We start from the raw sequence: 24894 nt of genomic DNA, 5'->3' as shown, positions 1-24894 counted from the left end.
TAGTATACTTAGTGTATTTTCATTTTAAATCATTGTTCCAGATATAAATGATGCCAGATCACTAACAAAAAACAGCTGTTAAATCAACTGCAATCTAGACTCTAGTTTTCTTAAACAATGAAAAAAAAAATTTCCAACTGTAGTACAAAAAAAAAATATTATTCAATCTTGTTGTCCTCCAAGATTTCTAGTGCACTGCCTGTTGGTACAATGTTGATCTTATGAGATAATGCAAGTGTGACTTTTTGGTTTTTCAATGTAGTTATTCCCTATACAAAATGGAGTGCAATCTACTTGGAATGTTAAATACGCTGAAACTCCACCCTGGCCAATCACCTCACCAAACCATAAAATGCTAATGTTTTGGTTTGACTCCTGAGTTTGAAGTGAAGGAAAAAAAGAATTAGCACGGTGCATTGTGGGGTTTGTTACAACTGCAGCTGTTCTGTTCCCCTCACTTATTGACAGTTGGCAATTGATCATCATATCTTATTAATTATCCTTTATAGTAGATGAATTAATATTTGAATCCAGACACTGTACAGCTGTATGAGAAGCCTGATGAAAAAATGCTTCTTTTTTCCCACTTCATCAGATAACAGGTCCGGCTCGATGAGGGAGGGGCACAGCAGCCTTCAAAAAGAGAGACCGTTAGCAGTCTGTGTCCACCTTGTAAAGGTCATCTAAGGTCACATGAAACACCTGTAAAAGAATTAATTGATATGCATTCTCTTGTAATCCATTTAAGTAATTCTTCACTCAAACTGTAATTTCTTCTCTTTGCAGCATATCTGTGACATGGCCAATGCATGCAATGGAATTTAAAAAAAACAAAACGTATGCATATGTTTTTTTATGATTTCCGCCTCCTCATTGTTCCTTATTTAAATCTTTCCTTGATTCTTTGTCTGTTTCTGTATTATTTTTGTCCTAATTTCCCAGGGTCACAGGGACAGAAAAAAAAAGGGAGACAAAAAAGCAGGGGTAGTCAGGTGCAAGGCATTTATTCTTTCTGTGTACCTGAGGATGTGCAGGGTCAGGGTAAGCACACAACTGCTCGGGAAACACACTGCGCACCACTTCCTTCAGCTCGGTGGGATATACATAGGTGGGACATCTTTTCTGACTGGAACTCAGCCCCCTGTGCCACTGAGAAAAAGGCAGCGACACAACTGGGGAGTATTACTGACATGCTGTCTGGACACTGCAGTACATTAATACTGCAGTGAGAACGAGAGGTGATTAACACAGAATCACTGACAGGACACTACAGTATATTATTAATAATTAATAACAATTCATTATACTTATATAGTGCTTTTCTGGACACTCCACTCAAAGTGCTTTAGAGGTAATGGGGACTCCCCTCCACCCCTCTGTAGCACCAGCTGGATGATGCGACAGCCAAAGTGTGCCAGTACACTCACAACACATCAGCTATCGGTTGGGGAGGAGAATAGAGTAATGAAGCCAATTAATGGATGGAGATTATAAAGAGGCCATGATTGATAAAAGCCTGGGGGAAAGTGTGTCCAAGATTAAACTGCACCGAGATAAAGAGGGAATCAATACAAACACACTGCCTCTAAGCCTAGCTAGGATAGACTAATGCAGTTTGATAGTCAAATTTTAATACTGACGCACTGTGTTTACTGATTGTAGTCAGACTGGATGGAGAGATTAAATGTGTGGTACTACTGACCAGTGTGAGGCTGATTAGTTTGTATGCCTTTCTTCGCCTCTGTCTGTCAGTCTTCAGAGCTGATGCAGTAAAGAGCAGTGGCGCCACCCAGAGGGGAACACTAGAATAAGAACACAAGACATAAGACACTGAGAAAAAATGTCCCGTACTTCAAACTTTGAAGGTACAGTAGTGGTCAGTCACCCTCAAGATAGTGAACAATGTTTCCACAGATTTACGGGAGAGCCCTTTGCAGATTCGCAGCCATCAGCACTGACAGGCAACATACAGGTTCCGAAAACAAACTAATTTTAAATGCAGGGCTGCAGTCACATTTTCCGAGTGCAATCCATATACGTTAATAGAAGTGCTGTATTTTTATGTACTGTAGGTGTAGTTGTGTTTTCGTACAAATTAAGTATTCGTTTATTTAGGAAAACTGTTATTTCGAAATTAAAAAGACATAGTGCGACGTATTAATACGCCATATTCGTTACTTTTACAAAAGATGTTCGTTGAGGTTGAAATGTTGGGGGTCCAACGTCATGCAGTACAAGGAAGAACCTCTGAAAAATGAACTCTTATAAATAGAAATGGTCGATTCTCACTGGACTTGTTCCATCCATATTATGGTAAAAAAATATTAAACCACCGTTCACGTGGAGCAATTTTGTCCAAGGACAAACCTATATATATTTTGCTCACGTTGTTTAAGAATTTAGAAACGGAATTGTTTTTTAAAGAAAATCGTATGGTCTTGACTGAATACCCGCCTGTCACTTACGGTCACAAGTAGTTTTCAAACTGAGGGCTCTACTTCATAAACATTGTACACTATGTGTGGACTTGTATAAAGTAGCTATTACGTGTCTTTATCCGAGTTTTTACTTGTCCCGTTCCTGACCGTTGACAATCGTTTATATGTACAGCTAAGAATGTAAGAAGGAAAAAACACTTAGTAACAGTAATAGTATTATTAGATTAAAATTCTTAACTAGTTATAAATCTCATCGATGGCAAAAGATTAGCGCGTTCCATACAACTTTTAATTTCGTCAGATCAATGTGTTTTACCCGAAATCCTGACATTTGTCTCTGTAGTAATCCATCTTGTGACTGTCGGTTTTAATGGTTCAGACGCATCAATGCAGTAGTATTTCTGACACTGATATTATCACTAAAAAGTTCAAATGCATGCATTAAGCAGGTCGTTCATACTTTAAGTAGTAATACAATGCATTGAAAACAGTAGATTTATTTAACGTCACGTTATGAAGTCGCACGTGGTCTCGCGATTGCAGCTTATTTACACTTTTCGTTCAAGCTATGAACATCTTTCAGTGTGCTACTTACAATTAATATATGAAACTAGTACTTTTTGTCACTCAATGGTGCAGTTAATTTTCAAGAGCTAATACAGTCTCCCAAATGTACATGTACTCTTTTATGGCAGGGGTCCCCAATCGTGATCTTGGGGTGCCAGTGTTTCTGTAGGCCTTATAGGTTTCTGCACTGATACTGTTACTGCTGCAAAAACCTAAGAGAAATTGGCAAATTAATCCAATTAATCAAAAAAACAAAATGATTCATGTTATTAAAGGCCAGGTGGCGTGAAAATCTCTAGACACGCTAGGCCCAAAAGAATAGCTATAAGGAAGAGACTATCTGGCCCATCTACCCCATTCGGTAGTTAGTAATTAATTAATCCAGAGTCTCATTCATCCTTTTTTGAAAGAAGCCAGGATATCGGTTTCAACAACATTACTGGGTAGATTGTTCTATACTCCCATAATACAAACAAATGCCTCTTGTTCTCAGGTTTTACATGCACTTCCACATAGTTTTGACTTGTGCCCTCTGGTTTGTATTTCACTGTTCATTCGGAAGAAGTCCATTGGGTTGAAATTGTCTGTAAGGATTTTGAATATTTGGATCAAATCCCTTCATAGTCCGTTCAGTCTGCTCAAGACTAAAACGATTCAGTCCTTTAAAGCTGCCAATGTAGGGCATTCACTTTAGTGCCAGAACATACAGTATCTGGTTGCACTTTTCTGGACTGATTCCAGGGCAGAAATATCTTTTTTGTAACACGATGACCAAAATTGTACACAATACTATAGATGAGTACTTACTGGTATACAGTATTACACAATTTTAACATAAAATTCCTTGATGTAAATTGTATCCTAACATTTTGTGTGTTTCACTGTTTCCACACATTGTGTTACAGATGTAAATGATGTGTCAAACACTTAAGTCTTCATTAGTACTCTCTTCAAAAATAACATATAGTTTGTAAAAAGCAAATAGCTCTTTTTAGTTTGTTTTTTTTGACCTTTGTAAAATACTCTGCAGTTGTCTACATTACGTGTCTGCAGTCAGACATGTCCAGTCCTGAATTTCATTTAGATCTTTTGCAATTTATATGATGTTTGGTAATCTACCTGTTTTAACAGAATAGTTAGTAAACTTCACTTACTAACTTTACCAGAATCTAGATAATTGATTTAAATGGGGTAAAGCAGTGGTTCTAGTGTATATATATATATTCCTTTGTTACTCCACTAATTACAGTACATCACTGCAATCTGAGAATTTACCCCTTAGCCTTACCCTCTGTTTTCAATTCAGTTCAATTTCAATCTATTAACCAATTCTCAATGCAAACACGTATTTCCCCAAATGCCTACCCACCTGTAACTTGAGATTTATTTCTTAGAGGAACAAATAGATGCATTCTGAAAATATAAATACATTATATCGTACAGTATATGCGTCTATTACTGGTGTTACTTTTTCAACTCAAACAAGTTAATTGAGCAAGACCTACCTTTTCTAAATCCATGGATGCTGCCCCTGTCAAGTGTTGTGTCAATTGCTTATAACATTCCCATGTTTCCAAAAATACAACTGATAGGACACCATTCAGTCCTGGAAATTTATTAATCTTAAGTGCTTAAAGTACCCCCCAAAATTCTGCCTTTACTACAGTATGTTAATTCTTAAGTATAACATAGAATAAAGTATTCTCTTCATTTGAAGAGCTTTTTAGACACAACATCTGCATACAAACCTTTGCAGGAAACAGTTGCCGTATTTGGGTGTGGTTAGTTCTAGGATGAGAGATGTCTTAGAAGATCTGGTGTTGTTGTACTGTAAGTGGTCTTGGTGGATCAGTAGGTTGCATTTTTCCTTTTGGAACAAAATACCTAAACAAGTGCCCCAGTAAGCCGACACATAACACTGTGCTGTAGGAGGTGTCATCCTTCAGATAAAATGTTAAAAAGAGGTCCCAACAACTAGAAAATTAAATGTCCCATGGCACTGTGCAGTATGTAAAAGTAAGGATTGTTAATCCTGTGGTCCTAGCTCAGTTTCACTTTTGGCTTGTGCAGTTTGGCCTCTTTAAAATACCCCTCTTAATTCAAGAAGTAAATTTTCACTTTTCTACCTAACCTGCTGTGTTTGGTACTGTTGGTACATAATGGCTGCCAGATGGTTCTATGTGTAAAGTGCTTTGGGATCCTTTGGAATTATAAAGCACTACACAATTGAGAAAATGTTACTGAAAGGAATTTTAGACTTCTAAGCACCAGAGTCCTCTTGTGCTAGCAAGGACATTTCCCACTCTTTTGAAACTGGCTAACTGGGCTAAAGCAGGGCAACTTCCATTTCCAAGTCATTTTATCGGTGACAAAAATTGGAGCCCTGTGTGGACCTCTGTGGCCTAGCCTGCATTTTTGAAAATCCTTTTAAAATCTTCTTCGAAATCACTGCATGAATTGAATTGTATTCTAGGCTGTGCTGCAGTAACATTTCTACCACACTAGGTCATCAGCTATTTTGTGCAATGTAGCTTGCAATGCAAATTGCTCCTGCTGTTAGTATTATAATAACCATACAATCATGTTGTATGTAGTGCCGTTCATGCAAAAATCAAGATGGCTGGCTGGCTGCCCACTTTGTTTGGAAAATTGAGACCGTCTGCATCGACCGAATTGGAACTTCTCAGATTTCATCAGCGTTCAAACCTACTTCAGACTTGCATCTTGAAGGCTGCAGTAATAGTTTTCAAACCCATATTGAGTCATCACATGCTTGGCAGTGTTAGAGGTGCTAGACACACTTAAGGCAAATAAATTGTCAGGGCATTATGGTATTCTATTAACGGTACTGAAAGAAACAAGATATGCTATCCATAACCTTTTAAAAATACTCTTTGTCACCGAAGACAGGGGTAATATGCACTGCCAGTGTAGCAGTCATACAAGTTTGACCATTAAGGGGAGATCAAACTGAAGCAAGACTTATTGATCAATACTGTATGTCTTATACTGTGTCAGTCTTATTTGTATTATACTGATGTATGCACAGGGAAATGAAAATTAGAAATAAGATAAAGCATCATTTTCGTGACAATATGATTTTACGGGATAGTCAGCAGAGATTCAGAAAATTCAGAATTCATAATTAATTTCAAGTTCTTTGAACAAATGAATACGAGTGAAAGATCCTCATAAATGATCAACTCTCAAATGTTGCTATCTCAAATTCTGCATTTAAAACCATGGCATAGAAGCCAACACCTCTTTACGCAAAGAGCTGCGGAAGTATGAAACATGCTACCCTGGCAAGAAACAGCTGAATGAGATCCCTGATCAATTCACTACTATGTTTAGAAAGCTCCTTAAGCTGTTGGGAATTCTTCAAGGCAAATACTGTACACTGCTAAAAAGAGAGAAAAGAGAGGTGGTGGTCAGGGAGAAAGTGTCTCCCCTAATTTTATTAAAGTGTGTAAAATATTACAAAGATAACACAGCCTGTGTTAGAGTGAATGGCATACTTCCCTAAAATAAAAAATAATCAATACTCCATTAAAAAAAGGAGTGCTCATGACTTTCAATTTAGTAAAAAAAACACAACAATCAAAACATCCTTTATGACCTCTATGTTATCTCTAAGTATGATTAATTTTAAATGGCCTCCTCTGAAGACCTGGTAGTCTTACATCTGAAACTTAGAGCTATGTAAAGGTGGTAACACTGAAAACCAATGCAAAAAATCCCACATATAAACAACTTTACACTTAACACAAATAGTTTACCACAGTGATTAAAAAGGCTGAAACCTCCATAACTTGAAAATGTATTAAATCAAGAGACATACTACAGCTAAATAGCTCATCAATACATAGATCATCATTAAAAAGGCATGCAGATTTAAAAAAACAATGAAATAATACACTTTACAATTAAAAAATGACTTTAGAAAAGAATAACAAAGCCATATCTTCAAAAGATTTGTTGTTGCAAAAGCATTTTGTAAATTTAGATTTTCTATGTACTGTAGAAATACAGGTATAATGTAAAGTTTCATGAGAAAGTGCATAGGTTCATAAATATTTGTAGCAAACAAGTGTCAAATAATGAGAAATAGAAAATGCTGAGTCTGTTACATGACAATTTCCAACGCTACCAAACACTGATCCATCTGTCAAAGCAGTGAATTGTGCAGTGTCTTATTGAAAGGCAGTGCTCCAAGCACTCTGGATCAATGGCTGTCCCTTGACTCCAGGTCTGCTTGAAGAAACTTGAAGAAGCCATTGGTAATCCTGTTAGAGTCTAATAAGACAAGGTCCAGTAGATAAAATGATGACTCTTACAAGAAAAATTCCAGTAACTCTGGATCTTCTGCATTGTCTGTTGTTTTTTTCTCCAAACAGTTGATAAGTTCATCAGTGCTGCAAACAGAAAAAGAGAACACATTCAAACTCCAAAATATACAGTACATAACACAAGGAGCACTACTAAAGGGTGACTAACAGTGTAACTAGTATGATTAGTTCTAGTGAATGGGAAATGTAAAATCGAGGACTTTTCAAAACAAAATAATCTTATAGTGAGAAACTGGATTTCAAAGTATCTGAGGTTCTGAGAGTTACAACAGTGAAGCTAGAACACAAGTGTAAATGATGGGGAAGTACACAGAAAACCTTTGGCGGTGGAATGAAATCTTTGAATTACAGTAGCTCGTAAAGCAAATGAGCTAGTTAGCTTCCTCTTGTTTGGAACCTTTCTTATAGTTTTTTAAGAAAACATGTAATAATCTAAGGAGACGCTTCATCAGCAGAAAGCTCCAAATAAATCAAAACAAAAATTAATTAAAATCTATAATAAAGAACAGAGACCAATGCAATTCAGCCTGCTATTGAGACAACACAGCCCATTAACAGACACACAGGGTTACATTCAGAAATTCTTAATGTCGCACAAGTCCATTTACAGACTCCTGCTCAAACATACAAGTAAAGCTGAAACCTATTTGATTTTACATGATTAAAACTGGAATGCTCACATGAGAGTATGTGCATCTCAGATGCCATTACATTTCTTGTCTTCAGTATATAAAGTATGTCCTTAGAAAATCTACATCCCTTTACTAATATTGGTTACCAAATAACATTTAATCAATTAGGAATGAATAGGCTGACATAAAAATGACAGAAGAAAAGCTGTTGCATAAATGTAAAACAGTATACTTTGCAAAAAGAAAACATTTTGAGAAGCCTGACAATTCTCTGAGAAACATACCATGCAGTGTACATGTTATGAAGGCCATCAGTAATCAGCATGCAAGGCAGATTGGAATTGAAGATACAAGGATCCTAAAAAAGTGCAGGGTAAATGGGTTTTGAGCAATCATGCAAAGATACAACAAGCAACCCCATGCAGAGAATGAAAGCTGAAAACAGAATAATTATCAATTCTGTTACAGTATTTCTTGTCTCCATAAGTCAATATAAAAATCATAATTTTTCTACTCCAGTTATGTCTCTGGCATTAAGAACAAAAATACCTACAGGTATGTTACTTATTTATATTGGAAAAAATATAACTACAAGATCATGAAGGATACCAACTTGTATTTGAAGAAGCAGGGTAAAATAACAATATTAATAACTACAGGGAAAAAATACAAATGATGCAAAAAAATGTGAACAAATAATACAAAATGCACTTCAGTAGATATTGTAATCTAGTGTTCATCAGAAGTGCAAAAGTAAAATGACTGAGATAATCTACTGTAAACTAAGTTTTAACATAAGATTAAAACACAGCAGTATAACAGTCTCCATGGACTTTCTTACTAATAAACATTTATTTAAATACAGACCTGATAATCACTAAGTGTGATATGAAATGGTTATAAAATAAAGTGCTCGCAGTACGTTTTAGAACAACAAGCACATACTTGCCCATGTACATTTACGTACTCAAAACTAAAAGAACCTTATCTAGAATACACAAAATAATTTCCATTCATCTGCTGTTGACTTTGATAACATATGCAGTACCATATTTTTGCAGCTCTGTACAGTGGTTTGGATGCATTATACTGTATATGCCCTGTGCACAAAGGGCTGCAAGTGCCATTTTACAGGAAAACTTTATGGTACTCTAACACATCTTGCTAAATTCCATGGAAGACTGAAGATTTTTTAAATGTTAACACTATACAGGATTTTGACAACATAGCAGCACATTTATATATAGTATATGCCAATACAGTACATGCAAGCAACAAAACAACTAAACACATCAAGTCATATTCTATACCGCACTCACTGTCTTGCCCTTTAACTTTGTGGGGCTAATTTGGTTTGCTTTTGTGTCTGAAGATTTTCTTCCTGTTGAATTCAGTAGTAAACCTGAGGCTGGTGCTTTTACCACAGGCGCCAAATGGTAATTGTTATTGTTATTGTTCTGATTTCCACTCAGGGACTCCATTATAGATCTGAATGTTCCAAATGGTCTTTTCCACGTATCTCCTGAATCAGTGCTGGGGGGAGTTCTGGGCATAGTTTTATCCCCTTCTTTTCCTTTGATAATACTACTTTCACTTTCTGTTTGCTCAATTTGCACAACAGGTTCCTCAAAGGTTACCCTAAGTTTCAAGTTTTGAGATGTCCTCCTTTTAGATGATGGAGACTTCAGGGCACTTTTGGGGCTTGTGGTAACTTTTTGATTACTGACACTGTCAGTTCCAGACTGGGGCATTTCCCCAGTCATTCCAGCTCTTGTCAGAATTCCAGCCTGGTAGTGTGATTCGTAGTCTGGGTCGCTGCCTTCTGAAGTTGGAGAGGGGCTGTGTCCGTCAACAGATTTGGAAACACTGTTGGCAAAGGCATATTTTCGTGCAGAAGCATGCTTTTTGATCATTAAGTGTAAGCTTTCAGTACATTCCACGTTTTCTACAATTGGCAGTGGTCGGGGTTTGTCTATTCTCTTGACTGGTGTGTTTTTTTGCTCTTCTGAGTGATAGGAGTCTGTGTCTGACTCACTGAGAGAACGCTGCATGATCTGTCTCAGTCTAGCCAGTTTGAGATCTCTTTTCTCTGCTGGCATCCTCCTCAGAATCTTGGGGCCTACTCCAAGTCCTTCCTTCTGCCCATCCTGGAATTCCAGGGAAAGTTTCTCCTGTGTACACACATTCTCCGCAATCTCCTTTCCCAGCAGTTGTCTCAGGATCTTATCAGAATCTTCCTCCTTCTGCCTGAAGAGCCTACGGCCTGCCAGGTTGCCAATACAGCTCCTCTGAAGTACTGACTGGGCAGGGTCCATTGATCTGTGCTCAGGAGAAAAGGGCCCTTGAGGCCTGCTTACTGCAGTGGACACAGAGGAGCTAGCAAAAATAAGAACAAAATGAAAAGTTAAAATATAATAATATGGCATCAATATAGTATAGACAGGGCTGCAGTGGAGGTGATACGAAAATGATCAGGAGTAGTTTGATCATTTCAAAATGTGCTTAAAAATAAAGAACGCTAGTTTGCTTTCAGAGTTATTAAGCACACGTCCTCCCAATGTAACACTTGTTGAATTCAGGATATTCTTTAAAGGAAACACAGAGAAACATTCACTTTTTACAGTACACAAAAACAACAACGTTATCCTGTATTACTGTTCGACTTGTTCCGACAGATTCTCACACATCAATGCTATCAACCAGTTTTCAAAACATATAGTGGACAACAGTTAAATTACAGGACTGAGCTGGGTCACAAGAGCACACCTGGGAGTGTCGGCCAATGTGCCCTCTTCCATCTGCTGTGTTTCCAGTAGTTGCTGCAGCTGAGTTTGCAAAGTGATTCTTTCAGTAGTTTGCCTGGAAGCATAAGATACCATACAGTTAGATCAACTGCAACATAGAATTTTACCATTCATAATATTTTGTTATAATAATTTTGGAATTATTTTGTTTGTCAGATTCTAGCTATACAGTAGATTCTCCTTCTTTAAATCCCCAATGAAAATGCTACAATGTGTACAACCTCCAAATACACATTCTTCTTTCCATAACATAATAATAACATAATTCTTCTGCTTACTCTTTCAGCTGCTTGGTTAATTTCACAACCTGCGATGCCAGGGACATGCACGTTTCCACAACCACCAAGTAACGCGAGCATGTGGTATGGCCTTGTCGCTCAGCAACCTGAGAAGGCTTTTCTCCTTGTTGGTTCTGAATGGTGACATTGGCACCATATTCCACCAGGGTCTGTGAAAGCAGGGACAAGCTGTTAATATTGAAGATCTCAATCACACATACTGCAAGAATAACTACCAGGTTATTTAGCATCTATCCCTATATTAGATATTATATAGATACAATACAACATCAACAATATAAGAATCCTACAGATCCTGACAGACATCATTAACATTATGAAGTTACTTAAATAATTCAAGTTTAAAAAGTCGTCTTTGAAAAGACAGTGTAAGTCCAGGCATCCCTCGATTTTCAAATCCCTCCAATTGGTTCTCGAATCCCAGAAAAATCACACAATAATTATCAAACTTACTTTTGTGTAGTACAAAAAAATTAAAATCACAACAGAATTATTTTTTATGTTAATTACTGACCATTAAAAACTTGATGAGTAGTTTCTCCAACTACAATAGCATACAGACATTGATACAGATAGAATATATACATTGATACAGATCAATGGAATTACGCTTGTTATGGAAAAAATGTTTGTATTTGATGAAATACAGTACGTACTGTATTAATCTGGATGTGTCGTTGTAGCAAAATTTGTTATATGAACTTGGTGGACAATGTACTGTATGCTATACACTGAAGTGTATTTCTCAATGCTACACACTGAAGTGTATTCTAGTCTGAAATATGTACCTGAATACAGCCTAGATGTCCATGCTGAGATGCAGTATGAACTGCACTGTTTCCATACTGGTCAACTTCATCCAATGAAATCCCTTGTTCCTGCATGAACTGTAGTAACCACAGGAGAATCTTTTCCTGAAGAGGAAGAAATTAAAAGAGTTCAGCAGGATGAGCTATTAATATGACTTTTTAACAGTTTCACTATATATGAGATTAAACTGTTATTAATTTGGCTGAGGTTTTTAGCCAATTTATATTCTTGCCTATTTATTCAGCAGAACATTTTATTGTTGATCTCAAATTACAAGGGTGCCTGGATAAGTATAAAAATTATTGCTTCAGTAAACCATATCTCAGAAACTACTTGAGATATTATTGCAAACTTCTGCCTCAAGTTCATCTTCCATGGGACATATGTATGTGCTGCATTTCTTGACAATTTGAGGTTGAGGCTGACATACTAAAATTGTTTTACACAGGATGATTTAAAAAGAAAACAAGTTCATGTGCTGTTTAAAATGGTCTGTTGCTTTACCTGTCCATAACACGCAGCATAGTGAATGAGGCTGGGGTGGTCTCTAGTGCAGCTCAGTTCTGCGATTGCCTCCGTTTCACTCACCATCCAACGGACGCACTCCAGACGTCCGTTCTGCAGCAAAAAATGTTACAGTCTTTCAGTATAACACAACTGAGATGCATATATGGATTATATGTAAGTTGCAGGGTGATATGGCTGCTGCAACTCACAACTGGCAGCCCACTGAAGCTAAGCAGGTGTGCACCTGGTCAGTACCTGGATGAGAGACCTCCTGGGAAAAACTAAGGTTGCTGCTGGAAGAGGTGTTAGTGGGGCCAGCAGGGGGCACTCACCCTGTGGTCCATGTGGGTCCTAATGCCCCAGTATAGTGATGGGGACACTATACTGTAAACAGGTGCTGTCCTTCGGATGAGACGTAAAACCGAGGTCCTGACTCTCTGTGGTCATTAAAAATCCCAGGGTATTTCTCGTAAAGAGTAGGGGTGTAACCTCGGCGTCCTGGCCAAAATTTCCCATTGACCCTTATCAATCACGGCCTCCTAATAATCCCTGTCTGTGAATTGGCTTCATTATTCTGCTCTCCTCCCCACTAATAGCTGATGTGTGGTGAGCGTTCTGGCGCACTATGGCTGCCGTCGCATCATCCAGGTGGATGCTTCACATTGGTGGTGGTGGAGGGGAGTCCCCATTACATGTAAAGCGCTTTGAGTGGAGTGTCCAGAAAAGCGCTATATAAGTGTAAGCAATTATTATTATATAAATAAATAGGTGATATTATACCAAGTATTTCTCAAATGAGACACCTTATATATTAATATTAATATTTTGTCTAAAATTAATTCAAAAAGAGAATATAAATTGCATTTTGAATTTTAAACAACACTTCTTTACACCAAGGGTTGTGGGAGGGTGGAACAAACTACCCAGCCATGTTGTTAAAATCATTACAGTGGCCTCTATCAAGAGGCAGCTGGATTCCTGCGCTACTAGGAATTAAATGAGATAGATGGGTCCAAAGGCTTCCTCATGTTTGTAAGCTTTCTCATGTTCTTATGTAAACAACATCACATAATCTAGAAAGGAACAAACACACTGAGTAGAAGAGGTTTAATAATATTTTTATATAGAGTATCAATTGTGTCATATATTAATTTAAACCTTTACAAAGTAATGCACTGAGCATTTGTTCCTCTTACCTTGATGGAGAGGCCAGCAGGAGTGAGCTGCTCATTGTTGCGCTCACTCAGACAGTCTTCCCCCATGAGAGAGGTGAGGTGCTGCAAGCATTCAGCGTGCCCCTGGGAAGCCGAGACATGCAGTAGGTTGTTTCCATTCTCATCATGGATTGTCTCCAGATTATCCACTGCTAAATGAGGCTATCAGCCATAGAAGAGGAAAACATGGGAGTTAACAAGCATTAATAAAATGCAACATAATTTCTAGAAATAGTGTTAATGATATCTAATTTCCTTGCCATACCATATACAGATGTATTAATATACTAAAAGGGATGAGAGTGCCTAGAACTATCTACCCAGTCATGGCATTCAATCATATTCACTGGGATCCTTCTACAGACAGCTGAGTGAAATATCAATGGGATATTACAGACCAAATAAGCAAGATTTCTTTTCTTTGTAACCTTTTTTTTTCTTCAGTTCTGAATGTGTTGTCAACCATATTTCAACTATGTTATTAAAGGAAAGCCCACACTTATTTAATTAAAACCTCAAAACATAACTGGAGAACTTACCTTCCAGTTTAGTCTTCACATTTAACATCACTAAGTTTTACTAGATAAAGGCTTGCTCAGTTTTATATTTTCATCTTTAAATCAACCAAAATCTCTTACAGACCCAGTAGAATACTGGTAAAAAGAACAGAACAACTTGGATTTCTACGACAAACATGGTAAACATTGGTCTTCGACATTCCATGAATGACCATGACCATGGGATTACAAAAAACTACATGAACAGTCACAAGGGCTCTAAGGGAGTGAGTCCTGTAATGAATTGCAAAAAAGCATTCCTTGTCCCCAATACTACTTTCACCTAAATGATATTGCTATGCCAAAATGACAAAACCAGTGGCAGTCCAACATTATGGGCTACAGTGTTCTAGCCCCACCAGTTCACCTGAGATACCATCAGTGTCCAACACATAATTCACACTCATTCATTTCTTACTGTACATCTTCTCCTGGTTTAAAGCAATCAGTTTTTTATAATTCCAACGATGTGAATCATGTGGATAAACCCCCACAGGTGAGGGATGTGGTGCGGGGTTAGAGGGAGAGAGACACAAAATAGGCATTAGCTAAGATTTGATTAAATCCAGTATTAAATACAGTAGTCAACTGAAGCCAATCTCCAATAGAACCAAATTTATGATTAGTTAAGAGCATTTACCAGAAGAATAGAATCATTTATCTGAAATCCTAGTACATGATCTTGTGTTTTAGGATTGAAGGTAATATAACTTCAAATAAAGCGTATGATAAAGCCAGAGAGACAGATTCCTGCATTGTAACATCTGACCCAAATGACATAGGGGCTTATTAGAAAGTGTTGACAAAGTTTGTTTTTTTGTTCAAAAATATTTATGGCTTTAGTAGTGAATCAGTAAATTCCACATGCAATTATCTAGTCTTTGGGCATTTACTAGCTTATTTTTTCACTATAGCTTGAAATGTATAATTTACTGTATGTCTACTCTTGGTTTTTCTGGGTCAGTTAGCTGTGCTTTTTTGTTTCTTCTTTTTACTTTTTTATATGTATTATACATATTACTGTACAGTGCTTAGAGTTTTTTTAAAACTGCTAAATTAAATATTATATAATTATATAAGGCAAATATAATTTAAATGCTAGTCAGATACCATTATGTTGCACAGCACTGCGACTTAAGCTAAGGAAAAAATTAATTGTCATTAATACATTTCCACAGATTTGTTTGCAACAAGAGATGGGTGTCCATACACAGAAATGTAAAAGGATGCTGGACAGGCAGTATTAACAATACATTGGTGAGTACCGACTTACTGTATATACAGTACAGTTTTCTGAAGTTTGCTGCAAACTGTTGTCAGTATTTGCCACTAAAGGCTGTCAAAGTAAATTATATACAGTAGGTAAGAAATAAAAAACTGCATACATATGAAAAATTTAAAGAGGGTATGTAATTATATTTAATACAAATGTGACAGTAGTGCTGCTGTTCTTAATATTTTTCTGATTTCAGTTGCAGTGTCATCAGTACACAAACCCAAGGACTTGTGCTTTCATTCTGGTTATAAAGACCTGCGGATAAAGAAAGAATGCTGGAAGATCTGGGAATAATGTCCTTGTAGCTAAAACACCATTTTTTTCAGAATGTATTTAATTTACAGAAATAATATGGAAATTATTTGAGTGAGGAGCCAGCGCTTTCTTTTTAATATATGAGCAGTTTTTGTGTTTAAACAAATTTACTGGAGAGTACAGTAAGTGAGTGTAGCAAAAGTCACTGAGAATCAACTACATGAAAAGCAGATAAAGTACATGGCAATAAGCATTATGTTCTCAGAAGTGAAATTTAACATGACTTTACTTTTCCTGGACATTAGAAATTATAGGCTGGAACATTTCAGGCTAGCAAGTTTATAGTTTCAGTTAAAGCCAAAACACATCATGTGGGAGGTATAGCTGTAAATGTAGACATAAGCTAGATAAAGCAAGCTAGTGTTCTGTTTTATTTTTTAAATATTTTCTGTTACAAGGTGTTAAAAGAGAAAGTCAAGTCTCCCCAAACTTCTGATGCAATAAATGGCATTATTTAAAAATGTATTATCCCATAATCTAGATTTACATTAGAAAAAATAGATTTCTATGAAAACATGACAATATACAATGCCTATGACACTGCAAAATCTTTACAGCACTTCAGCAAGCACTTTATAAAATGCATATATATTATGTTCTTTTAGACTATCTTCAATATATTACAAATCAATACTTTTTCCTTATAAAACTATTGAATTTCTTTTTGAATTTGTTGTAGTTCACATTAAATCTGAACAATTTTATACCAGGATATTTACTATGATTAACAGATAAAAGATACCAACTTTATTATATAAACTTTTAGACATACTGTAAAACTTTACAGTACATTATTTCATCCACACAGTAAAGAAAATTATTTTCCCAATGTAAAGATTTATTAATTAACTCTGACGGCTTTGGGGTCTTTAACAAAAGAAATGCTATAGCTCACTGGGCTTGTTTGTATATTATGGTGTGCATTCAAATCTGGTTTCTCTGGCAACACATTAGCATGGTGTTTGATCAGAGGCCTGAAACTAACTAAAAACTCTACTGTGGGTCAAAGGAGACTTGTGTACTATGTGAACTGCTGCTTTAACAACTTGACACAAACAGTGCTGAATAATAATGAGCACTTTACAGAGCTCCCTCTGTTCCCAGACATAGGCCTCTGAATAATGTGCTAATCCCTGAATAACTGTGGATAAACAAATTATGAATGCAGGTTGTGTATTTCCTTACTTCATCAGATATTACATGAAGTATGAAGAACATTAATGCTTTTTTGAAATGATTAAATGTATCGGTTTAGAATAAATCAGTGCTTGATGTTTTATGGTGGCTACAATACATTCAGCACTTTGTTTTCTAAAAGCAAGGTCAAAGTACCGCTTACATTGAACTGAAAAAATAACTAAGTCAGTGTAAGACAATCTCCTCTCGGAGCTTGACCATTCAATCACCCCCTTGCGTCTGCAAATTTTCTGCAAACTCACCAGCAATGATATCTGCCCTTCTCTGACGATGTTGAGGATGCTCTTGACTTTCTTTGCCTCTTCGTTACGCTCTCCTTGCACTCCCACGTTGGTCCAGGTCCGGTTGCTATTTTCGTCCAGCTTACTCTCTGCAGACACTGGGTTCTGCAACTGGAATATTCTGGGTTGGCAGTTGGGCATTGTTTTATCTCCCTTATGAACATGGGAATCGGCAAACGTCCTGCCTGGAAAGTTTTTACCTTGGGTTTCAGCCTCGGGAACGGAGCCACAGCTAAGCAGATTCTGTGAAAACTCTAATCCTGCAGCCGAGTAGCTGTGCTGGTCTGGGACAATAGCTTGCGCCTTTCTCAGCTCTGAGCTTTTCACAGGAGACAGCACGCAGAATTGTGTCATGCTTGCTGGCAGGTTCTCACAGTTTACTACTGAGCAGGTCTTGTTTCCATGACCTTTGTCATTTGAATTCATACCCACAGTTCTTTTTTCCGGGGCTACCTTGGGGAGACTGGAGAGCTGATGATTTGACTTGATATAAGGCACATCCAGAATTTCATCCATGTCCAGGTCATAATGCTCAAGCTCCCCAAATAATACACCAGAACCACAATCTTTGCTTTTAAAGCCCTGACTGTCACTGGGAGACAGGTTGGACTGCTGCAGCTTTTCAGAGGACTCTTCTTTGTTGAAGTCTCCTTTTTGGTTTGATTGGTCATTGTCCGTTTCATTGTCTGTGGTTTCTGGCTGGTGCTTCAGGGGTGAAACCCTTTTAACTGGTCTAAATTTGCTGTAAACTTCTGCTATGCCAGTAGGTTTAATTCCATTTCCACTATGTGATGAGACAGCAGTACTCCAGTTTGTACCTGGAACTAATGAAAAACAACTAATTTAAGAATAAGACTCTTATAATGGTCTACTCATGTTAAGATCACTTTTATGTCCTAGTCTAGACAAACAGAACAAAATTAAAAAAAAGTCTTTAAATATATATATTTTTTAATTAACATGAAATCCTGTTCAAAATGTATATTAAAAATGCTTCAGATGGAACAGTTCCTATAATACTAAACATTTAAGTAAGCTTACAAAGAGTTCTAACGTGGAATTAAGGTTTATCAAGCTGTCATGGTGTATAAACATTAAGTGTTATTTAAACAAAACTTTTGTATTAAATCAATGATTAATTTTCAATGAACAAAGGTTTGTTTAAACTCGTGAAAAATATAATTAAGTAAGGGGCAATCTTAGTCCTTCCCTGTGCATGAAGAACTTTACACTTGTAGCAAACAGTTTGTAATTTATTTAGCTAGTATTCTAATGCTTTAATTATTCCTTGGATTATTGTTTGGATCATTTTACCATGACACCTTAAGCTGCTTAACTGCATTCCTGCCAGAAAAGACCTTTGTAGACTGTTACCAAACACAAGCAAGTTCATCTCCAATAAAGTCCCTAAAGAATTTCTCCTGGCCCTACTCACAAGACATGCAGATAAATTGACTCCATGCTTCTAAGTCAATTTATAGAAAGACAAGAAACACAATAAGCTCAAAATGGTTTACAACTAAGACACAGACATAGTAATTTGGTTTATGAAAATACCAAGCAAAAAAATGAAATACAGTGCTATCAAATGATTCAGGAATGAGAACATTCAAGGAGTCAGTGTTTTACTTTATAAGGCAGATACTTAACACATACAGTATTAGTAATACACAAGCAATGCCTGAATTCTACAGCATATTGTAGGTAAGAAAACAAGCACAAATATCCTCATAAATGTAGCTTAAGTCAAGAAGTTTTTTGGCACAGAGATGCCCTTCCCCAAGATGTCGCTGTTAAACACTGCATGAAATTACCCCTCTGATGTCTAAGTCCTTCATAAGTTTTGTTACACTGCCTGAATCACTTTGTACTGGATCCTTATAATGAAGACTCCCTTAAAGTTATTTATCATTTATTCATAACTTCAAGGCTGGATCCTAAAATAAACCAGTAACACCAAAAGAGATTAATTCTTGCACAGTCTTCTTGTAGGGTCGTATTAATTAAAATGAATTAGAAAGGAGATGAAAAAATTTCTTTGAACATGAACATCAAAGAAATGCCAGCTTATGGCTTTAGATTTCCTTCTCAGATCAACTTAACCTTCTTCCTAATCCTTGTTTCAGGGGAAGATTGCCATAAAGACAGACTGTAAGCACATTCAGATATAAATCCAGAACCAACGGGCACTTTTGAAAAGAACAGAGCCCCAAGGTTCTAAAAAATATGGGGAGAAACAAGTCAAGAAGCCATTTGTAAAAACTGGAAATGTATTATACTATCTAGATGTCATTCATTTCTGGGAATTCTTATCATTAGCTTCAGTGGGGTGAGGCAATGTACTGAAAGTCTGAAAAAATAAGACAATATGAATTCCTTTCCCCTTCTTAGGATTATTCACAGGCCAGGGTCTATAGTATGTTTCATGTGTTTTGTTACATTTTGCAATTGTATGCACTCTCAGTGTAACTGAATTTCAAAAACCTTCTCAGAAGAAAATAAGTGGGCTATTAAAATTAACTGTAGAAGCAGCTTAGAAAAGCAGCCTTAAATAAGCCATACTGTAAATTAATAATAACCTCCTTACCTAGTTTAGGGCTATGAAGGCCTAAAACTTCTAAGGTTTTTCCATAAATGGTAAATACAAATGAAGATCGTAAATGTGACTCTAAAACAACATAAGTAAAACTACTGTAGAGTATTTTACAATGTTGTAAAATTAGTAGGCTTTTACAGCCCAATCATTGTCAAACAATCCTGTGGCGTAAAACAAAGAATGGATTGTATTTTTTAAATGTATGCATTCTGTAAGATTTAGGAGTTCACAAAAGACTGCACTTCTATGTTGGTTTTATTTACATGTAAAATTCTTTCCAAGTGATATAGGAAAATGAATGCCATATGTTTCCCAGCTGTTTTGTTCTGACAGGAACCATTAAAGGCTGCATGGAAATGAATTCTGTCTGGACCTTACAAAAACATTTTTTTCTATGCAGACAGGTCTAGACAAGAAAAACAGTGAGTTGACTATTGAATCTCTTCAAATCCCTCTCATTGTGTTAAGTCCCATTTTATTTTTGATTTTATATACCAAACCCCATGTAAGAAATACTTTCAGAAAGTAATTTTAAATCTTAAAATACTGGACAGTACCCAGCAAAATATATTCAGGATATATGTCAATGATTTAAGCTTTGAGTAAGAAGAGCACATTTTCTTTGTTTAAGATAGTAAAGATTGTCCCGAATCATGAAAGAGAAACATCATTTGCTGTATTAAATTGTTGTTTTAAATAAGGATTTTAACTTTCTGTCACTACAATGAAAATGACTGTGTTATATGAATAATATCCTGAAGTAATGCAGGATTTTAAACTGTATAATATGAATAAACAACTATCTTTAAGTCATAAAACTTAAACTTAAACTTTAAATATTCAAACATGGGCTGTTTCTAATAGGTTTTCTAAGTATTGTCTCAATACATTGGTTTATACTGTGCAACAGATCTCAAAAAGCTAAAATGTTTTATTTGTTGTTTTATCTGAGATCTGCAGTAATTAGAACAGCCATACACTTAATAAATTGACATTAACTACACAATCCAATAAGAAATTAATAAAAATGAATTATATTCCAACATTATATCCACGGTATTTACATAAATTAAATTAGTTTCACACCTTTTTAGAATAAAATATCTCTCAGAGAATTTTTCTCTAATTTGTAGATTCTGAAGAGAGTGTTATACAGTAAGTTAACAAGAGCAGACCCGATAGACATAGAGTTTAGGATATGCAGAAATGACTATAGTTAAAGGAATGAATGCTTCAGTATCTTAAACATACCAAGAGACATATAAAAACAAAAAAACAAAGAACATGAACAAAATTAGTACAAAAACATAAGAAACAACTTAGTCATCAATACTGGGCCACTACATGAGGTAAAATTTGTTATTCAGCAGAAAGACGAGGAAGAAGCAGCTCCTTTTGTTGGTCCTCTTAAGTTCAGGTTCTTTGAGGACACAGTTTCTTCTGCAAGGCTATCAGCTTCAACATTTAATTTTAATCAGCTGCAACAGTGGAGTGTAATAACAGTAGGCACCACTGAGTCATTGGTTTGACTCGTGTCCAACCTGGTAGTGCTCAATAGTTACTAAAGCAGGCTTTGTCGTCTAAATGTTTATAGTCTATAAGTAAATAGAGAGGTCAGAGAAAATATTTTGTAAAATGCTTTCTCCTTTTAGGTTAAGGGACATGCTGTTAAAAAAAAATATTTGAAAGTATCAAAAGTGATTTTTATCTATAATTATAACTATTACTTTTAAAGGAATTCTTTCCTGTTTCATTATTAAACTAATATCATACCACTTCCTGGCGTGAAAGGACCTTCACTTTCATTATTCAGGAAATTCTTCCTCTTGTTTTCTCTCCTGATTAACTGGCACACAACTGTATTATTTTCATTATGAGGAATTTGTGGTGCCAATATACTTCTTAAGGACAGCACTATGGTGCAGTTGTTAGTATTGCTGCCTCACAATGCTGAGGTACAGTAGCGTTCAATACTGGGTTCAATTCCTGGGGTGCTGTCTGCGTGGAGTTTGTATTTCTCCCCATGGTTGCATACGTTTCCTCTGGGAGCTCTGGTTTCCTCCCACAGTTGAAAGACATACTGGTAAGTTAACTGCGTTCGAGGAAAATTTGCCTTGATGTGAGTGTGTGTTTGTGTCTGTGCTTGCCCTGTGATTGACTGATGTCCCATTCAGGGTGTACATTTCACACGCTGCTTGGCAGGGATAGCCTCCAGCTCCCTTGCAACCCTGTATCAGATAAAGCAGTTAGAAAATGTATGTATGGATGGATGGATACACATTGTATTTATATAAACAGTGAGGGGACACTCGTCTGCACTTTATAAGCGTCAAAAAAGAAAGCTGTACTGTATGTATTTATTCTCTCTAAGGGATATTTCAATCAGCATGGTATTTCATAAGTCCATTTGTGACTAAAGACTTATATACTCTATAATAGGAATGGAGTGCAAATTGTGAGAAAATAACTTTAAGCAGCTGAGGTCAAGCTGCACTTTGATTTGCAGTAAAGATGCAACTGTTGCACGTGTAAATCTTGGCTTCCGAAGGCTAAACAGCTAAACTAAATAAAAGTTGCCTAAAATAACACATACATAACATAATATACAACTAAAATATTTTTATTCAACGTTTTTTCCATTATTTTAAGAAAAATATAACAGCATATGATATTTTATCCTCAATGTGCATCTACTACTCATATTATCGATATGTTTTGTAGTTTCTGATCAGAGGGTGGTGCTGTTGTTCAGTGATGCTGGATAGGAAGCAGGCATTACAATCATTAAAAAGTTCTAAAACTCCGAGATGCTGTATTACCTTTGTCAATCGTATTACATATTACACTATTGTGCATATTATTTATATTGTTATTTACATACAGAGCCAACTTTGAGTACATCAGTAGCTTTATCTATTATGCTCTGCCAGTGGGGTGTTCCTATCATAGTTAGCCAATGACGGATTCTTAGACAAATTTCATATTAAATATTTTTTTTAACTTTTTTCTGCCACAACAGTTCATGAAGAAAACTAAGAAACTGTTTCACAGATAGAATTAAGGGGGAATTTTACAAAGACCACACAGTACAAGCCCATTGCTCATTTAGAATACCACGTAAAATTTTGCAGAAGCGCATTGTTGCCACTAAGACAAAAAAAAATATTTGAATGTGTATCTCGTAATTTCATGAAAATTATCTCTTTATTACCAGCAGCCATATCACCCTCCAACTCTCAACTGGCAACCCACTGAAGGTAAGCAGGTGTGAGCCTGGTCAGTACCTGGATGGGAGACCTGCTGGGAACAACTAAGGTTGGTGCTGAAAGAGGTGTTAGTGGGGCCAGCAGGGGGCGCTCATCCTGCGGTCTGTGTGGGTCCTCATACCCTAGTATACTGTAAAAAGGCGCTGTCCTTCAGATGAGACGTAAAACTGAGCTCCTGACTCTCTGTGGTCATTAAAAATCCCAGGGCGTTTCTCAAAAAGAGTAGGGGTATAACCCCTAATTTGTCCTGGCCAAATTTCCTCCTGGCCTTTACCAATCATGGCCTCCTAATAATCCCCATCTCTGAATTGGCTTCATCACTCTGTTCTCCTCCCTGCTGACAGCTGATGTGTGGTGAGCGTTCTGGCGCACTATGGCTGCCGTCGCATCATTCAGGTGGGGCTGCACACTGGTGGTGGTGGAGTGGAGTCCCCACTACCTGTAAAGCGCTTTGAGTGGAGTGTCCAGAAAAGCGCTATATACTGTAAGTGTAGGGAATTATTATTTTTATTAGTATTATTATTACTAGATTGTAAATTATCATTAAAAGATCATTATTACAAGATAGTACATTACCATGTACTGTAATTACAAGATACAAACGATTATTTAAGAAAATGAACAACTTATTATATTTTGCAATGACAGCACCTAGAAGCTATAGCTCACCTGGAACTTTAGGTTTATTGTTCATGACAATGTCCAATGCAGCCGAATGTGAGCAGGTATTCATATCCTAGTTTCTATTCTTTATCCATATATTTCCTTTGCTGTTTATCATTAAGGATAATTCTGCACTGCCAGAATAAGTGGCTACCCCATTTTAACATTGACATACATGTACAACTGCTTGTGTGTGAAAATGCCTAAGAGCAATATTGCAGTGTGCTGTGGGTGCAATTACATGTCATTTGTGTTATAATAACAGCTTCTTTACATATGGAACGTGAACTTTCTAATAACCATAAATACCTCATAAAATTATATAATCAACCCAAAAAGCTAGAAACAGTACAGCTGATGTAATGCATCCAGATGAATGGTAATCTGGTGCCAAGATGATCTGGTTCCATTATAAAAAACAATGCATGGAAAAGGTCCATGAGGAAAACTGAGAACACATACAGTAATACAAAAAATTTGTGTACAATAAATTTTACATTAGTACATGATACATTTTTATAGATGAAGCAACATGGTATGAATAACGGACTGTATTAAAATTAACTAATGAAAATGTTAATGTCACATATATTCCTTATTTAAAACATTTTGACTAATTTAATTTATTTGAGGACAACCACTGCTTTTCTGTCTATGTTTTGGAAGTGATGCTAATGTTCAGATGTTCTGTGAAGGCTTAACAATACCTTGTCTGTCTTCGTTCTGAGAGTCACATCTTCGGCACAGTTCAGGAATAGTCTTCAGAGATGTTACGGAATACTAAAAAAGTAGGAAAATAAAATCAAAGAAAGAACTTAATAATTTTCTTCTTCTTTTTACCTCGAGTGGTCTTTGGGACCTGTAGAGTTCATATATCATGCTTAAATGTCATACTCAGGCTGATACATGAACTATAAATACATACAGTAGAATACAGTTTAATCTTTTATTCCTTCTTTCGGATTTTTGAGTTTGGTAACCCATTTTGCAAACAAGATGAATGCACTCAATATAGAATGCATTAATGCATTATTAAAAAAGAAGGACACATAACTTGTTAGCTGGCTCAATATAACCTAAGCAATTTGCTGATTTCCTCATTATTCATTTCTGAACATACTGT

At 36.3% G+C, this 24894-nt stretch overlaps 2 protein-coding genes across 3 annotated transcripts in view; both read right to left on the bottom strand.

Moving 5' to 3' along the window:
- Positions 1–651: 651 nt before the first annotated feature.
- Positions 652–2789, bottom strand: LOC148837574 (uncharacterized). Its single transcript, XM_088911123.1, has 4 exons — positions 2768–2789; positions 1703–1830; positions 1021–1149; positions 652–702 (listed from the first exon to the last, which is right to left on the bottom strand). The coding sequence occupies exons 1-4, from the start codon at positions 2787–2789 to the stop codon at positions 652–654; spliced, it is 330 nt and encodes a 109-aa protein (XP_088767249.1).
- A 3641-nt stretch (positions 2790–6430) lies between these two features.
- Positions 6431–24894, bottom strand: part of sncaip (synuclein, alpha interacting protein) — a 52425-nt gene continuing 33961 nt past the window's right edge. The window contains exons 3-12 of one of the 2 annotated variants that reach the window (XM_088911467.1): positions 24479–24551; positions 17208–18070; positions 13603–13782; positions 12404–12517; positions 11878–12003; positions 11069–11238; positions 10753–10845; positions 9306–10362; positions 8271–8344; positions 7211–7420 (exon numbers count right to left, since the gene is read on the bottom strand). In XM_088911467.1, coding sequence (XP_088767593.1) covers positions 7339–7420; positions 8271–8344; positions 9306–10362; positions 10753–10845; positions 11069–11238; positions 11878–12003; positions 12404–12517; positions 13603–13782; positions 17208–18070; positions 24479–24551 — 2832 coding nt within the window. In that variant the 3' untranslated portion in view covers positions 7211–7338. Of the gene's footprint in view, positions 7421–8270; positions 8345–9305; positions 10363–10752; positions 10846–11068; positions 11239–11877; positions 12004–12403; positions 12518–13602; positions 13783–17207; positions 18071–24478; positions 24552–24894 lie in introns of both variants that reach the window. The other variant, XM_088911466.1, reaches the window with a different exon arrangement.

This window comes from Atractosteus spatula, chromosome 3, assembly GCF_055471065.1.
Source record: "Atractosteus spatula isolate fAtrSpa1 chromosome 3, fAtrSpa1.hap1, whole genome shotgun sequence".
In the NCBI taxonomy this organism is placed as follows: domain Eukaryota; kingdom Metazoa; phylum Chordata; class Actinopteri; order Semionotiformes; family Lepisosteidae; genus Atractosteus; species Atractosteus spatula.
This window is presented reverse-complemented; position numbering and strand designations above follow the sequence as displayed.

Bases quoted from the DNA above. Each gene is read 5' to 3' on its own strand.
- LOC148837574 (XM_088911123.1), bottom strand. From the start codon at position 2,789: ATGGATTACTACAGAGACAAAT. The intron at 1,831-2,767 runs GTCAGGATTTCG...ATTTTTTCTCAG, and splicing joins GGATTACTACAGAGACAAAT to TGTCTTATGTCTTGTGTTCT. The intron at 1,150-1,702 runs GTCAGTAGTACC...CCTTTTTCTCAG, and splicing joins AACTAATCAGCCTCACACTG to TGGCACAGGGGGCTGAGTTC.